This window comes from Gekko japonicus, unplaced genomic scaffold, assembly GCF_001447785.1.
Source record: "Gekko japonicus isolate JY-2015 unplaced genomic scaffold, Gekko_japonicus_V1.1 scaffold2866, whole genome shotgun sequence".
NCBI lineage: Eukaryota > Metazoa > Chordata > Lepidosauria > Squamata > Gekkonidae > Gekko > Gekko japonicus.
Genome location: NW_015163173.1, coordinates 14,868 through 32,236, shown reverse-complemented (window position 1 = coordinate 32,236; position 17,369 = coordinate 14,868). Strand labels below are relative to the sequence as shown.

Genomic DNA, 17,369 nt, shown 5'->3' with positions numbered 1-17,369 from the left:
GCCGTAATAAATGCCTGCCTGACTGACTGCCTGACTGACTGAGTACAACTGCCTTCAAAGAAAGAACGAAGCATCTTAAACTGAGTTATCAACAAGCCTATCATGGACAATACCACACCATCAATTTAACGTATGTGTGAGGGACAAATATAGGGTATTTCTGTAAAACAAAGCTTCTGAAATGAGACATTAATGAACTATATTTGTGATGTACCTGTGGAGCCTTGGTGAGCAGAAGGGCAACCTCAGGGTTGTTGTGTTCTCTGGCAGCCTCTAGTGGGGTCAGACCAGCCTGTTAACGGGGAAGACTACATGATACTCTCTTCAAAAGACATTAAAAATGTCACTGCACATTTAAGACTTTTACTTTTGCTTTTACGTACATGCCATAAGTACATGGTCTTAGATGCTTGCGGGGGGGGGGTCAAAGCATCATTTCAGTCTTTTCAACCATCATTTAATTAAAAAATAACTACAAATGGTGAGGAAAAATGTTAAATGCTTACGTTGTTAACAATTGTCCCATCAGCTCCTGCTTCCAACAAGAGTTTGACCACCTTTTTGTGATTTAGTGCAGCAGCTACATGAAGGGCTGTATCACCGGCCTGTAAGTCACAAAACCAAGATGCAACTTGCACTTTAAGATTTTCACATACAGAACATCCTGTGTCATGCAGGTGGAAAATGTAGATGCATGTCATATTTCCATATTTGGGATGCATTAGGCAGGCAGGTTCTCCCTCCTGAGTTTTAGTTTTTATGGTATCAGTACGTATGTGTGCAGCCTGTCAATTTATTCCTGTGGTGTTTTCTGCTTTTCTGACCAAAGGCCCAAGGATATTGCTTTCAGGAACAGCTGGTGTAAATGGGATATACATCAAAATGTAAATCTGAACGTGGGTACTGTCTTTTGCTTTCAATTGCATGAACATCAGAATGTACATCTAAATCCATGTGGTCTTTGGATTTCAAGGGGATGCACACCTCCAATCTTAAATCTTCAGCTATTTGGCATAAAAAAAAAGCTTGCACATCCAGTGTCTGGTCATTTTTTTCACCCACTGAAAAGAAAATTTGACAGCAAATGTATTCAGGATAATGATCTGTGCTACCAGAACTGCATTATATCCATCAGAAATCATATCTGCAAGACTATATAACTTTCCTAACTGTTATGCAGTATGAATCAGATGGAATAAAATATTCAAAATAGATTCAATGGAGGCAACAGCTACTTTTTTGTACAAGCGTCAAAAATCTAGCTTCACCCAATGTTCAATGGAATGCTGAACACAAGCAATATATTTCTATTGAGTTCATAACAAATGAGCTTCAATCAGAGCTGCTCAAAAGAAAGAGATCACCAAGAGCAGCCTAAATTTTTAATACCATGATGGAACATATCAGCCATTCCTCAAGTCTCCCTCATGATATTCAGTGAAATATGATATTCCATCAATAGCAGGATAGGCTGATTGTGTTACTGTGCAAACGTTTATCATTACCAAGTTTAACCTTTAAAACCAGTAATTTTGTATTGTGTCTTTCATATCAAGTTTCTGTTTCGTATGCCCTCTCCAGACCGCTACTGGAAGGGAAAGCAAACAGTTTGAAAGTACTAAGTTGACAGATTCACATACAAGCACCCATTTAAACAAGGGTAGGTCAAGAAAGGAATTCAGCCTCTAAATTGCATGTTGCACCTTATCTGTACTATAGAATGTCGCAGTTTTCCTACAACAGCACAACATTGCTTTATGGCACTGGAATGAGCGTGCCAATATGCGGCATCAAATGGCTTAATTTACTGGAGCCACAAGTTTTGGCATTGGGCTGTTCCTCATGGTTCCACATCCTTGCTTATGTACTACCAAGTCAGTATGCAGAGCTGGGAAGATATCTGATTATTTGGTGCTTTGTTTCAGAACAAAGCTGGATGGTGAAAACACGTTTATTGTTTATGTCTAATTTAATTGTAATCAGTCGGGCAGCTTTCACATTGCACACTGAAAATTCTCCTAAAAAGTCTAAAAGCAAGGAATGAAAATGCAGTGATGGACTCTGATAACGACAAACCAAAGATACAGCATTTCTGTAAGGCTCTGTTAACACCAGAGCGACAGCTGCAATGCAATACACCAATATACTGATACGGTTAAGAGCCTTCTGCATGGACAAGAATGCAGCGGCCCCATCCTCCATTCCAAATATGGGAAACAGGAAGCCTTATAGAAAAGGGGGCATAATGGATAATGAAGTTCATGCACTGACCTGATTCTTTTCATGGACCGAACAGAAAGCACTGAGGAGCACCCTAATGATGGGTAAGTGATTATAACGTGCTGCAACATGCAAACAGGTATCTCCTGCCTGAAAAGTGGGGGGAAATGCAATTACAATAAGAAAATGTGTTGCTGAGTCAACTAAGATGGTGGTTACCACTTTAACCAAAGCAAAAGGGTCAGGCTGGAGCAATCCTCAGATGCCCCCGCCCCAGATGCCCGTTCCCCGACGCCGGGGAATCGGGCCCCGGGGGGGAACCCCGCCCCAGCGTGCGCGTCACAGGGAAGTGACGTTATGACGCCAGGCACGCTGGGGGCGGGGCCACGGCCATACAAGGGAAAACTCTATGGTTTTCCCTTGTATGGTCATGGCCCCGCCCCCAGCGTGCCCGGCGTCATAACATCACTTCCCTGTGACGTGCATGCGGCGCGCGCACCGGAAGCCACCCAGGAGCCCCCCGCTGGCAAGGTAAGTCCGACTTGGCAACCATACCTCAGAGAGTGTCACTACTGACTTCTCAGCCTTCCTCAATTAGCCTGAACAGTTTATTTACATAGCTCTGTCTGACTTTTTTCCCTTAACACATCACAGATTTTACAGGTTAGTGGCTGTGATACAGTGGCTCTACAATAGTATTTTGCTTAGGCATATGAGACATTTTAGGCTGCAATGCTGAAATCCTTTGCTTAGCAGTAGCTTTTCTGGTTCACCACAATGTTACAGTAAGCAGTTTTGTGATCATGGCACTGGTTCTGTTAAATATACAGTATACTTTAAACCTCCTTAAATATGCAGTATACTTTAAACCTCCAACAAGCCCTAATTATTTCTTTTCATAAAAGTTCGATAGTTCATTAAGTTGAATAAGCAATACAAAGGACTTAACCATTTGATTCAGCTTCTCTCGATGTTGGTCCATTAATTTCATGAGACAGCATGGTACTAATATTATTTCTGCAACCAGATGGTTGGTCCAAAATAACACTGCTGATTATGACATAGCTTGGCCAAATGTAGGGATTGGTTGAGACAACTATCTTTGTTATTACATTGCTTCTAATTTTTAGATAATTCAAAATTAGCATTATGGGTTGGTATAATACGATTGTTTGGTTCAACTGCTGATCTTTTGCAAAAGTATCTAATACATTTAAATAAATGGGGGAAAAATGCCATAAAGTAGCATAGCAGTCAGTATGCTTATGCCCTCCTACCTTTGTGTTGGATGGTGGCTCTCTCTCTCATATCTCTCCTTATATATAATGCTGTTTTGGGGTGAACGTTCCACACACTCCCACAGCATTTGGATCGCTGACCTGTCACTCCAATGGTGTGCCAATCCAGTGGCTGCATTGCTGGAGTCCCACCCACAGAAGGGGCGGCCAGCGTCTCGGCCTCAGTGTCGTGCAAGGTCTCTCCAAGGTGGGGGGCAGAAGCCAACCCTGCTCAGCCCAGAGAGACAAAGGCTTCAAGTACGCACAGGCCGGTCTGCGCACTTGAAGCCTTTGTCTCTCTGGGCTGAGCAGGGTTGGCTTCTGCCCCCCACCTTGGAGAGACCTTGCACGACACTGAGGCCGAGACGCTGGTCGACCCTTCTGTGGGTGGGACTCCAGCAACGCAGAGCAGCAGAAGCCCGACGGCCACCAACGCACACCCAGGAACGTGTGGCTGGAGAGCAAGAGGCAGTGGCAGCCCTCTCAACCACAGGGGACCGCCAGAATATGTGCCGGGTCACGCCGCTTGCCTCTTTGCAAGACCTCCTGGAGGCAGCGGTGCTTGCGGCAGCAGCACCCTGCCTTCCCTGCGCCTGGCCCTGGCGTGGTCTCTCCAAGGCGGAGGGCGGGAGCCAACCAGTGTTCCCTCTAAGCTGAGTTAGTGTGAGCTAGCTCACAGGTTTTTAGCCTCCGACTCACACATTTCTGTCTTAGCTCAGGAAGGATGGCTCCAGAGCAAACTGATATATGCAGCAGCCAAATCGCTCGCTCACAACTTTAATGCCAGCAGCTCACAAACGAGAATTTTTGCTCACAAGACTCCACAGCTTAGAGGGAACATTGGAGCCAACCCTGCTCAGCCCGGAGAGACACAGGATCCAAGCGTGCGGGCTAGCCCAAGCACATATCACTGGTGCAACAGAAGCCTGGCAACCGCCTACGTATCCCTGGGAACATGCGGCCCGAGAGCAAGAGGCAGCAGTGGCTCTCTGAACGACAGAGGGGTGCCAGAATACGTGCCGGGTAACGCCGCTCGCCTCTTTGCCGTAGCTCGCTTGGAGGAAACCAAGACCACCTGGAGGCGGAGGCGGCTCCACACGCCTGCTGTGGAGGGGGCCCTCTTTCTAGAGCTCGTTGTATTGCTTTTATACAACAGGCTTTTCTCCTAGTATATTATATATATATCGTATTTAGTAACAGATACAGCGTTCCGTACGCCTTGGTGTTTAGTCATGCCGGCTACATGACCACGGAAATGTTTTCGGACAGCGCTGGCTCTTTGGCTTTAAAACGGAGATGAGCACCGCAACCCTAGAGTCGGATTCGACTGGCTTTCTAGCAAGGGAACCTTTACATTTACTTTACATTTAATAAAAATGGGGGAAAGAGGTTTACATATTCTATACAATTCTTAACCATTTCAGGAAATTTATCTTTTCTGAATATAATAGCTGCTACTCAGACAACAAAGACAAACTTCCTTCAAATTCACCTTCAGTAATTTGGTTATTTCTGGTAACTGCTGCTAGCTTTATCTATGCAGAAAATTCTAACCTGTTTTATTTTCATCAATCTAGATGCCATAGTTTTTTAATACTCACATTGTTTTTGATATCTGCCCGAGAGCCTCCAAGCAGCAAAACCCGAACACTTTGCGAATGACTGTTTTGGCAAGCCAAGTGCAATGGTGTATTGCCTGCCTTAGGAAAGAGAAGGTAAAACACACATAAACTTTAGTAAGGACACAAAATGAATAAAGGACCCTAACTGCATTACATTCCTTCTGTAATTCCGCACATTATATATGTCCTATAATCTCTATGACAAAATGAATCCTAAATGTAAAATAAATTACCAATATTTTCTGCCAAGTTATACACATACGCCATTTGTTTTGCAATCCTATTTACAAGGCTCTACTGAAAGCCTACTAAGCACATGTACAAATTTTGCTGTATGCTAATTCACAAAGTATGACCAAATGTTTGAGTATAAACTAATGAGACAGCTGGCCCCCCTACCAGAATCCATTCAATTAGAATTTTGATTCAAAACCCAATAACAAAAAATAAAAGGAAAACTGTATGCAGCACAGGATAAGACCAGAGTTTAACAAAAGGATAGTTTGTAAAAAGAAGATTTGTTTCTTATGTTTACTTGTTGGTTCTTTGGTCATTTAAAAAAAAATTATTGTCTTTTCATTGGGAAAGGTCTTAACACTTCTTTTGGAAGACAAAATGGCTTGGAACCAGTAATCTGTCTACAGAAGGAGAGGGAAGTGCAGCAACAAAGTCCAATTCAGCCCTCAGACAGATGTCAGATTCCACTAGGGTTGCCAAATCCACTTACCCCTCGGAGTGGGGGAGCCTCGGCGGTGTCCGGGAGTTTGTTTTGGGCGCGCACGCCGGCAGGACGTCACCAGGCTGACGTTGGGGGTGTGGCCGAGCTCGTCAGGGGGAAAACCATATGGGTTCCCCCCCCCGGCGAGCCCAGCCACGCCCCCAACGTCAGCAACGTGGCTGCGTCACCGGAGGGGGTGGGGTTCCCCCCAGGCCCCGATTCCGCCGGGGCGGAAATCGGGGCTCCGAAGCGGGGGATTCCCCGCCCCCCGGGCCCATTTGGCAACCCTAGATTCCACAGGGACAAACAATCATGTGGGTTAGGCAGCTAAAGTAAGGACAGGGAAGGAAACAAAGGCCCTTTCTGCACTGGGTTATTCCCCGCTGTTGTGCTTCACAGTATATTTTTTGTTCTGCATTGCCTCCCGGTTTCAACTCACAGTATATTTTTAATTCTGCATTGCCTACAGGTTTCGCTCTGCATTTCCACTAGGTTATTTTTAAATTCTGCATTGCTCAGCTCTCAGTTCGGTTTCCATCTGCTCTTTCCCCAGATTTTCTGAATGCTGTTTTGCCATGGACGTCCCCCTCCCCCGCCTCCACACTGGAGTAATTTGAATATAGAAACATTTCTTCGGATTTCCTCCCCTCGCCCCTTTTCTGGCCCCCTCGAAGGCCACTCCTCTGCCCACCCCCTTCTGTGTCCTCCTGGGGAGTCCTTTGTTTTGCTTTCAATTGAAAATATTGCATGGGCAAGATTCATGGTTTGAATGGGGAAGAAACCTCAAGGGAGAAGAGGGCTTTTTCTCAAGAGTTTCCCCAAAGACTTTCATGTTTGCAAGCATCAGGACTGTCATGATCTGGGCTGTGCCACCAGAGGCCTACTAGGCCCAGATAGCCTGGCTAGCAGTAGGTGAGGCTGGGCCTACAACTCCCAGAAGCCCCTGAGAGGTTTTGGAGCCAAAATTGACCAATAGGAAAAGAGGAGGGCTTGGAATAAAAGATCTGGTGCAGCAGGAAAAGCTGTTCTTCCCAGGAGACAGAGCCAGAAGGGACTGAGGCTGCTGTGGGGAAGACCCTCATCCTGAGGGAAGGGTGAGTAGTCTAGTGTCACTTGGAATAGTGAGCTAAGGACAGTATATATTTCGACGCGTTAGGGCATTTGATTTCTTTTCTTTTCACCCACTTACTGTTATATTTCTGCACCTTGTTTGTTTGACCTTTTATAAAATAAACTATTTTTATTGTTCACTCTACCTTGTCCTCATGCCTATTATTCGGCCAAAAGGGAGGTCTAAAGGCCTGGGAAAGTGCTCTGGGCCTTCTCAGAGGAGCCTAGAACCAGAGTGGTGGCAGCGTCAAGTGACACCCCACCTGAGCCGTGACAGGGACAAAAGCCAAAAGGCTCTTGGTATTCTGTAAAATGGCCAAGGCTCTGAGTTCGCCTCTGCCAGTTGCACCCAGTGTAGGGAGGCAGTCAGCATCAGGGTTGGGCTTAAATCTTTTTTCTTTTTTTTAATTCACTTTTGGCGGGAAAGCAGGGGTAGATTTCGAGGGGGGGGCTTTCCAAAGATGGGTTCGCCACACCAGCAATGCCAGTTCCCACTGCTGAGAGCTGCTATCTGCCCCACACACACATACATATGGTTCGATACAGAGTTGGAGGCATAAGGAGAAAGGGAGAGAAATATCTGCTTTTTATTGGACTCCTTCCTGCAAGCTGAAAAACTCTGCTCTCTGCAAGTGTTTCTTCTGGCAAGATTTCTCTCCCACCCTGCCCCTTGGAGGAACCACATCCCCACCAGTTCCAGCCATGATTCCACAATCACTGCCATGGTAGATGCTGCCGCTGAAGCACAAACTGACCGACAGACCAGCCAACCGCCGATCTCGCATCACTCTATGGGTTACCCATGCCCAGAGTAGCCCAGTGGCGTTGAGCCAAAGGAGCTGGGAAACTGAGGAGGAGAGGAGAGAAAGGGGAGAGTGTGGTGTGCCCCATCTCTTGTGCATGCACTCAGCCAAGTCAGTGGCAATTCAACACCCCCCCACACACACAGGTCACAAGTGATGTTAAGCACAATTAAGCAAAAAATGTGGGGTTTGGTTGTAGATGCAGAATGCATAATAGAATACACAAAAAATAAATTGGAGATAAAGGAATAGTGCAGAGGGCAGGCACACAAAATATGAAGTCAACCTTTAAAGGCTCAACTGCTCAAATTCTCTGCAGTAAACTACAATGAGCCGTGAGTGCAGAAAGGGCCAACATCTCTGCCTCCCCCCTCTGTACTTGGAGGAGGAAGAAGTGGGTAATTGAATTCTCCTCTTCCCTCTCCCTCCCAATCACCATAACTATTCCTCCACCTTCACACGATCCCTATGACCACAGAAATTATCTTTCTGAGGGTCAGCAGGGACCAGTGGATGGAAAGGACTGTGGTGAAAATGAACTCTCCTTTCACAAATAGGTCACTGGATCAGAGTCATACTCCTGTTCTTTCCCCCCTTTCTTCCACTTCTCCTTTTAGGAGTTTCCTCACAATATAATCCAGAACACAGAATTTAAAAATTACAAGTTTCCAAAAAGGTTTTAACAAAATCTTGTCCTTCTAGTTGAAGTGTTAAACATTTCTTTTCTATTCATTTGGCTTTCTTATTTCTGATAAAATGGATTTTTATTACCATTTTTCTTGTTAACCTGATTGGTTTTCCTACACCAGTTGCAATGAATCCCTTTCCATACTAATAAGGATGCCAGAGGAACTCCTAGTGCTCTTTAGCCATACTTAGGTCCCTGCCACACGGCAGGGAAACCACGAGGCAAAGCGCGGCTAAATAGAGCCGATCCAACGTTGAGACGCTGTGGCAGGATCCCACGGATCCCCTGGCCGCGGCGCCTCTTTTCCCTGGCTGCTCCCCAGCACGATCAGATGCCGGGGAGGAAGCCACGGTCGGGAGGGGGAGGCTGCCGAACTGCGCATGTGTGAGCATGCGCAGTTTGGCCAGAAGCCGGGGATGCGCCGGCAGAAGGACACACCGGCGATCCCACGGCCGCGCTTGCCCCGGCCGTTCCGGTAAGACCTCCTTTGGAGGTGGTGTATTTTTGATGCAGGTTTTCGGCCGGAAGGGCTGGATCGGGGACGGGTGCGCAACGTTTCCCAGATTTTGTGGTGGGATCGTGCCCGTTTGTTGCGCCCCCGATCCGTCCCTCTCCCGGCCCAAAACCTTTCGTGTGACTGGGGCCTTAATGAAACATTCAGTGTTCCTGAACTCTTTCTGTGTCAGCTGTCAAAACACAAAAATTTCCCATATGGAAATTTCCTCATGATGGAATGATCAAGGCACACTTAATTAAAAGGAAATTCAAAGTCCTGCCACAAACATCACTGTCACTTGTCAAAAAATGTCACTGCTGGAAACTACTCATGAGAAGTAACTAAGGTTTTAAAATGTATTCTTTTTTTAGCAGCAGAACCTGAAATCTTCTTTTTGTACATGCATCTCACCTTGTTTCTGGCAAGAACATTAGCTCCTGCTTTAACAAGCAGTTTGGCGGACTGACTGAATCCATGCCAAGAGGCTTCATGGAGAGCTGTGTTCCCATCCTGAAGAACAAGCATAGAAAAACTTAAAGTACTGTGTCTATTAGTGATTTATCACATTTTAAGATTTTTTAACACTCTAGCTGGTTACTGTGTTTCTATGAAGAACAACACTGCATATTTCTAGACTGCAGTAGACATTCTACACTTCCTTCAACCAAGAAATAAAAACCTTGCTGTGCTTACTATGTCAGCATTTAAGTGCAGGGTTTTAAGAGAAACAAGAAAAGCAGTTACTCCATAGACATTCCTGTTCTTTAAACAAATAACGAGAGACCTTCTGATTAGAGATGTAAAGGCCTGCGGAGGGAAAAGGAAAAATTTGAGAGGGAAGGGTTTTTTCTCCCCTAGACTGATAGTGAAAGAATTGAAAAGTCCTGGGGGAAACAAACCTTTTATTATTGTTTTTTTTCTTTTGGAATGAATGAAATGTTTGTCAACAGTCTTTTCTATACTTAATGTCAAGGTCCATTCCTAACTAGGGTTTTAAACTGGTTACAAATCTTGGTTAAGCATGAACCCTGGTTAATGTTAAATGTGGTCGACACCAGTGCCAACACAATCCTGACTCGTAGCTGTAATTTTTAGCTTCTTTTCTCTGATCCCTTATAAGGGACACCTGTAATGGCCCCTCTCTGAAGTGTTCTGAGGTGTCAAGTTTTGTTAGGGTTGCCAGCCTCCAGGTGGGATCTGGAGATCTCCCACTATTACAGTTGATCTCCAGACTACCAAGATCAGGCCCCCCAGAAAAAAAATGGCTCCTTCAGAGGGTGGACTCTAGGACATTACACCCCGCTGAGGTCCTTCCATGCCCCAAGCCCTGCCCTATCCAGGCCCCACTCCTAAAATCTCCAGGTATTCCCCAACTTAGAGCTGGCAACCCTAGGTGTTGTGCTTAGGGCTGCCAAGTGGAGGCAGGGAGCGGGGAAACCCCCGCTTTGGAGGCCCGATTGCCGCCGCCGCGGAATCGGGCCCCGGGGGGAACTCCGCCCCCCGAAGCACAGTGTGGCTGTGTCACAGGAAGTGATGCACCCACATTGCTCACGTTGGGGGTGTGGCCCAGATCGTCGGAGGGAAAACTCTATGGTTTTCCCTCCAACAATCTGGGCCACGCCCTCAACGTGAGTGAAGTAGCACGTCACTTCTTGTGATATGCTGGCGGTGCACACACAAAGCGCGTGCGCACACCGCCGAGGAGCTCCCGGAGCCCGAAGAGCCTCCCCCGCCGCCAAGGTAAGAAGACTTGGCAACCATAGTTGTGCTGCCTCCTCCCCACCTTAATGCTTTTTTATTTATTTTAGCTGCTGCCAAAGGCTCTCGACTTAGACTTCTTAGCTGAACCCAAAGTACAGGATGGCTTAGATATATTTCACAGAATGACAGAAACGTCAGCGCGTGGGGGTGGCTCAGGGGTAAAAGGGAATCCTTTAAATACAGCAGCTATTTTCTCCTAAACATAAATATAGTTTATTTAGAAGTATAACATAATAATTTCAGTATAGTTCATAATCGTAATAATTTCAGATAGGTACAGTTCTCCTCCATTCTCAAAAGTTCCTTAAACAGACCTAGCCCCTAAGACTTATTTTCTTCACTTGCCACTTACAGGGCCAACTTATCCACAGGCACAGTAGACACAGTGCCTAGGGCCCATTATACTTTTAGGTAAAGGTAAAGGATTCCCTTGCTCGAAAGCTAGTCAAATCTGACTCTAGGGGGGCGGTGTTCAAATCCATTTCCAAGCCGAAGAGCCAGAGCTGTCCGAAGACTTCTCTGTTGTCATGTGACCAGCATGACTAAACGCTGAGGCGCACGAAACGCTGTTACCTTCCCACCAAAGCGGTACCTATTTATCTACTTGCAGTTTCTTGCTGTCGAACTGCTAGGTTGGCAGGAGCTGGGGCCAGAGACAGGAGTTCACTCTGTCATGTGGCATTAGGGTCTCGAACTGCCAAACTACAGACCTTCCATCTTAACCTCTGAGCCACCACAGCCCCACCCTTATACTTTTAAGGGCCCACAGAAATGTTTTAATTTTTTTCTCACCGCAGAAAAAAAATGAAATTTCAGAGCCCACAAAACTCTATTAAATTTTGCCTGAAACAGAAAAAAATAAAAATGTTGAAATATTTAAAGTTTTATCAAAAATAATTTTAATATTGATATTATTATGGTGGGAGGGCCCCAAGTTGGGTTGCCATTTGCTCAGTGGGGGTGGGGGATCCCCAATTTTGTGGGCTCTTGCCCAGCACCAGCCAGCAGGCCAGCAGGAGGGAATCCCCACACACACAGCAATGTCGCACGTGACATACCTGCATCACCCAGAAGTGATGTCGGCACATCAGGTGGGGTGACACTCTGGTTTTGGGGCAAAACTCTATGATTTGATGCCAATTTCACCACAGAGTTTTGCCCAAAATCCAGAGCGTTGCCCCAGCGTCACTGACGTGCTAACGTCACTTCCAGGTGATGCAGACATGTTGCAAGCAATGTCATTGTTTCAAGGGGAACTGGGGACAACGTCAGTTTTCACTCCTGGAATGTCCACTCCATCCCCCCGCTGGCAGACGAAAGGACCTGTCAACCCTAGGCCTACGAAGGCAAAAGTACCTAGGGCCCACAAAAGTCATAACGTGGCCCTGGCCACTTAGGCTAATAACTTAAAGAGCACAGATTTCTCTTACTTTCCACAGCACCTCACAATCTCTTCACCCACTCAACACTTTTCCTCCTCTCCCTCAAAGAAACCTTCTGAACAAACCAGTCAACTCTACCCCCCTAGGGTACAGCTACCATCCAATAATAACACATTTCATTCACCCATCGAGGCACCCTTTCTTACTCTAGAGGCCTGCATTTTAAAACACAGCAACACACATATAAAACCCCCACATTAAAACACAGAAATAAATATTTACATAGTGAAACATCACAATAGCTAAGCCCCAAAAGGCAGTGCTGTGGCTTGATCATAATCTCTTAACCATGGCTAAGCAAAACCACAACCCAACCAGCTGTAAATGGTTGCCTCCAAACAACATGGTGATCAGCTGAGAATAACCAATACTGAGCTAAAAAGCAACACGTTTGGTCATCTTGCACAATATGTAAAAATAAAAGCCTACAGCCACTCAAATACTGCTAATAATAATGTCACTATCAAAGCTTCACCAATGGATTATGGAAGTACAAAGGGAAAACCCACAAGGACATGTGGGAGGCATCTCATTTCCCCCCTACTCCACCATTTCCTCATTCCCTTTCCTGAAAGCCCCCATAGCCTCTCCTCTTTTCCTGCTTCCTTCTCTCCTTCTAGGGTTGCCATCCTCCATCTACCCCCAGGTAGCATTGCCAGCTCCAAGTTGGGAAATTCCTGGAGGTTTGGGGATGCAGCCCTGGGAGGGTGAGGTTTTGGGAAGAGGACAGATCTCAGCAGGGTATAATGCCTTAGAATCCACCGTCCAAACCAGCCATTTTCTACAGGGGAACTGATCTCTGTCATATGACGAGCAGTTGTAATTCTGGGTGATTTTCAGCCCCCACCTGGAGGTTGGCAACCCTAGTTACCCTCGAGAAAATGGCTGCTTTGGAGGGTGGAGTCAATGGCATTATACCCTTGTGAGGCCTTCCGCTCTTCAAATCCAACTCTCTCCAGGCTCCAATCTCCAGGTATTTCCTAACCTGGAGTTGGCCACCCTATCTCCTTCCCACCCAACAGCCAACCTACTTTTATCTAGGATTACCAGCCTCCAGGTGGGGCCTGGGAATCTCTCTCTATTACAACTGATCTCCAGCTGACAGAGATCAGCTCCCCTGAAGAAAATGGCTGTTTTGAATGGTGGACTCCATAGCCTTGTACCATGCTGAGGCCCCTCCCCTCACCAAACCCTGCCCTCTCCTGGATCCACCCCCAAAGCCTCCAGGTATTTTCCAACCAAGACCTGGCCACCTTACTTTTATCTGACCCTCTGTCGTAAGCTTTCCCTCCCCACCTCCCCAGTAGCCTCTACCTATGAAAACTGTGGTCCAGGATACCAGCCACTTGCATTGTAGGGAACCCTCAAGGGCTTGTGGGGTGGCACCTCACCCTGTATCCCCCTCCCCACAATATTTCATCTTTCCCTCCTCCTGGCAACCGCCATATCCTCTCCCTGTCTCCTTCTGTCCTTCTCAGCCATTCACCAACCTACCTTTTATCTGCCTCCATCCTCAGCCATATTTATTATTTATCTGCTTCATTTGTAGCCAATTCTCTTCTCCTTTTTATCTGTACAACAGCCCTGTAAGGTAGTTTAGGCTGAAAGTATGTGACTGTTCCATAATCACCCAGTCAGCTTCTTCAGCAAGATGGGGATTTGAACCTGGATCTCCATTCTGAAGCTCTAACTGCTACATTACACTGGCTTTCATAGGGTGGCTGCTGTTGAACAGTAGCAAGCAGCCAGGACTAGATGAGTCATGAAAGTCAGGTGGTATCAAGGCACCCAGAGAGTGCTTCCAGGCCTAAGATTGCCAACCTCCAGGTGGAGCCTGGAGATCTCCCAGAATTATAGCTGAACTCCAGATGACAGAGATCTGTCCCACTGAAGAAAATGACTGCTTTGGTAATATATTTGGCTGAGGCCTCTCCCCTCCCCAAACCCTCCCCTCCCCAGACTCTACCCCCCCTAATATCCAGGAATTTCCCAACCTGGAGCTGGCAACCATAGCCAGGCCTGGCCCCAATGAGTCTTCCCTCTAAGGCCCTGCCCCTTCCCTCTGCCTTTTACTCACAGAAACTGCAATGCTGTCGTTACCTAGCAACAGCCACTGAGGGAATCCATTTTTTTAAATCTATAGGCACTCCTTTTATCATTTTCATTTTTCTAAACCCCTCCCATTGTATTTTTTTTTAGATTTCACATTTTTCTGCAAACCTGGGGCCCTTTTCAGGTTTGTAGAACGATCTGTCTTACCTGTTCACAGCACAAGTCACCAAATTTAGTATCCACAGATTTGGCCAACTTTGCTATTAGTATACAGACCAATGGGGGCCCCATGAGACTCACAGGGGAGATTCTCATCCTCCCCTTTCTTGCTGGACCCAGCATTGTCCTCAGACTTGCTGGCAGGCACTATCCAGCCCGGCGCAGCCTCTTGGCTGCTTCACCATTGCTGAGCCCACCACGGCCCCCAGGCTCCACAATGCTCAGGTATTTTACTTTGAGGGAAATTAAAAAACCCTTATGTATTTTTCGAAGATTTTGGATTTTTCTGCAAACTGGGGGTGGGGGTATAACCCAAGTTTGTAGAAAAATCTGTTTGGGGTAAGCATGGCCCCAATCTGCAGATTTAAGCCACACTTGAGAAACAGATATATAGATATTTCAAGGGATGTTAGTCAGTGACTTTAAAAAATAATATTTTAAACTATTTACATTTCCTCTATAAACGCACCCCAAATAGCCTACTTTTGAGACAACAGCCGGGGGGGGGGATAGTTTTGTACATTTTCCCTTTACCTTGTCTTGTCTGTCCAAAGCACACCCTTCATGGATAAGAGCTGTTATTACATCTGTATTCCCTACAACAGTAGCTCGGTGCAAAGCTGTCTGATCACCCTGCAAAGAGAGGAAATTTACCAACACATTTTATTTCAAGTTGACACAAATATACATGCACATACATCATACATGTCAATGCATTCCCCATAAACAGCGACACACACACACAGTGCTAATTAAATAGACTCACTCTTTTGACCTCAGCCCAGGTAACACCCTGGCTTTCAGACTCAAACTAATGTCATAGTCTGTCAAATTACTTCAGTGCAGTTATTCATAGACATCTTCAGCATTTCAAATATTCTGCTTTTCCTGTACAGAAACCACTCACATTTAGAAAACAGAATGAAACCTATGTGTCAGTTTTCATGCATAACTACTGTGCTCATGCTCTGTATACATGCATGTCATTACGATGATGATCTACTTTCAAGATCTCATGCTGCTTCCTTACATGGTTATACCTTCCTTGCTTGGAAGCAACCACTGTGTTAGATCCTAAGGGTAGGTTCTACCCATGTAACAGCACTTATGCTGGCAGAATGCCAATGTCCACTGTGAAGGTGGGAGGACTATTTGCTAGGATTCCCCACTCCACTGCAGACCCTCACTTTGCCTAGACAGTGCTCTTTTGATTCCTATGAGAGAATTCTGGGGAACTCGGAGGACTGCCATCAGCATGAGATACATAGGGAAGTCCAGCACTCTGGATAGGACTCCACTGGCAGGACTCAGGATCAAGCCCATTATTTCTGAAAAGAAGCAATCAGGTCTGTTGGACTGAAATGCATTACATGAGTTCAGCTACATGTAGAAGCTAGGAGTCAAATGACACAGATAAAGACAGATATAACTTTGTATACTGGAAGTGTCTTGAACTACATTTGCTGAGTTTCAAGGTATTTGATTTCAGGGCCTAAATTAATATGATGAGTATGGAAGAGATTTTTTATTTTTAAACATGTATTGTTTATGGTAATATTTACCATTTATTACAGTCAGCAAGGTTGAATACAAAAGAGGCACATCTATAATTAGCCTAGAACAAACTTTAGAAAGGCAATGTCTGAAATGCCTTCTGAGTTGCCATCATCGGGCAATTGACTACTGTGCCCCTCCCCACATGGTCGCATATATGCATATTTTATGAATCATGCAAACATATTTGGATTTCTTGACATTATAAATGTTGTATATAGTCTATTTTCAGGGAGCACTTTGTTTAGTTACTTTGGTTTGTAGATGATATTTACTTTTAGATTCTTTTTTGAGTTAATCTTTCTACCTTTTGTTACATTACCTTTCACTATTGGAAGAAGGGAAGCATTGGAGAGCAATGTCAGCCTAAAGCTACTCAGACAAGCCAAAGTGAGCATATGACCTGGACCTTAGGCAGAAAACAATTAAATGACCATAAGAACATAACTACATGATTCAGCCAATATGTGCCAGGTTACAGATGTGCGACCAGACTCAGATATACACTGGGAGAACTCAACCTCAAAGTGCTCATTTACTGGGTGCTGTGAGAGGTGAAGGAGTTTCCAGTCCCCCCCACCCCAGCAGCAGAAAGGGTGGCAAAGGGGCTTTTTGCCATCCCAGGGCATATGGAAGAAATGGGGGGAAGCCTTTCTACTGCCAAAAGCAGGGTGGGAGGGAACCTGGAAGTTTCTTCTCCCCCGTCGCAGCATTCCTTCACAGCACTGGGCAAATCAGTGCTTTTTAGGGTGAGTTCCCCCAATGTACATCTGACTGTGAGTCCATTTATGTGCCTGTGACCAACACATTGCAGCCCTATTGTATAGCTTGACCCTAAGAAACAAATGAGACATAGTAGGATTCATACATTCAGGGGTCTTTTTGTAGAAAAAGAGCTGCAGGAGCTCATTAGCATAACTCATTAGCATATGCCACACCCCCGATATCACCGGAAGTGTGTCATAAGGCCACACCCCCTGACATCACTGGTAGTGTGTCAGAAAGCCACACCCCCTGACATAAGCCTTCTGGAGGGGTCCCCATTTGGAAAAAAATCACGGTTATCAATGTGCACAGATAGACAGAGAGACAGAGGAAGAGACAAGGGACTATTCTTTGCAGTAAAAGCCAGAAGCCTCCTTTAAATAAAATCTAGCTCTGAGCCTATGGCCTAAGACAACTGCAGATCTGCTTTCTCGATATCAATGTCAGTAGCAACAAATCAAACATTTGGTACCCAGATATGTAGAAGCTATGAAATAGCTGACTGATATTGCCTCTTTATTTCTGGCACCACAGTCAAAGGATAGATTTGTCTGTGTAACAGTTTAAGTAGGATTAACTTTTGTGCAGCATTTCTAGGCTAGATGTTACAACAGAAAGATTAGAAGAGCACAGAAGATCTGA

At 45.7% G+C, this 17,369-nt stretch overlaps 1 protein-coding gene across 1 annotated transcript in view; it reads right to left on the bottom strand.

The window, feature by feature from the left end:
• The window catches only part of ANKRD6 (ankyrin repeat domain 6), a gene marked incomplete at its 5' end in the record, with an annotated part of 42,117 nt that overhangs the window by 13,699 nt on the left and 11,049 nt on the right, over positions 1-17,369 (bottom strand). Inside the window, 6 exons of the mRNA XM_015407099.1 lie at positions 215-292; positions 507-605; positions 2,272-2,370; positions 5,099-5,197; positions 9,346-9,444; positions 14,943-15,041. Coding sequence (XP_015262585.1) covers positions 215-292; positions 507-605; positions 2,272-2,370; positions 5,099-5,197; positions 9,346-9,444; positions 14,943-15,041 — 573 coding nt within the window. The remainder of the gene's footprint in view (positions 1-214; positions 293-506; positions 606-2,271; positions 2,371-5,098; positions 5,198-9,345; positions 9,445-14,942; positions 15,042-17,369) is intronic.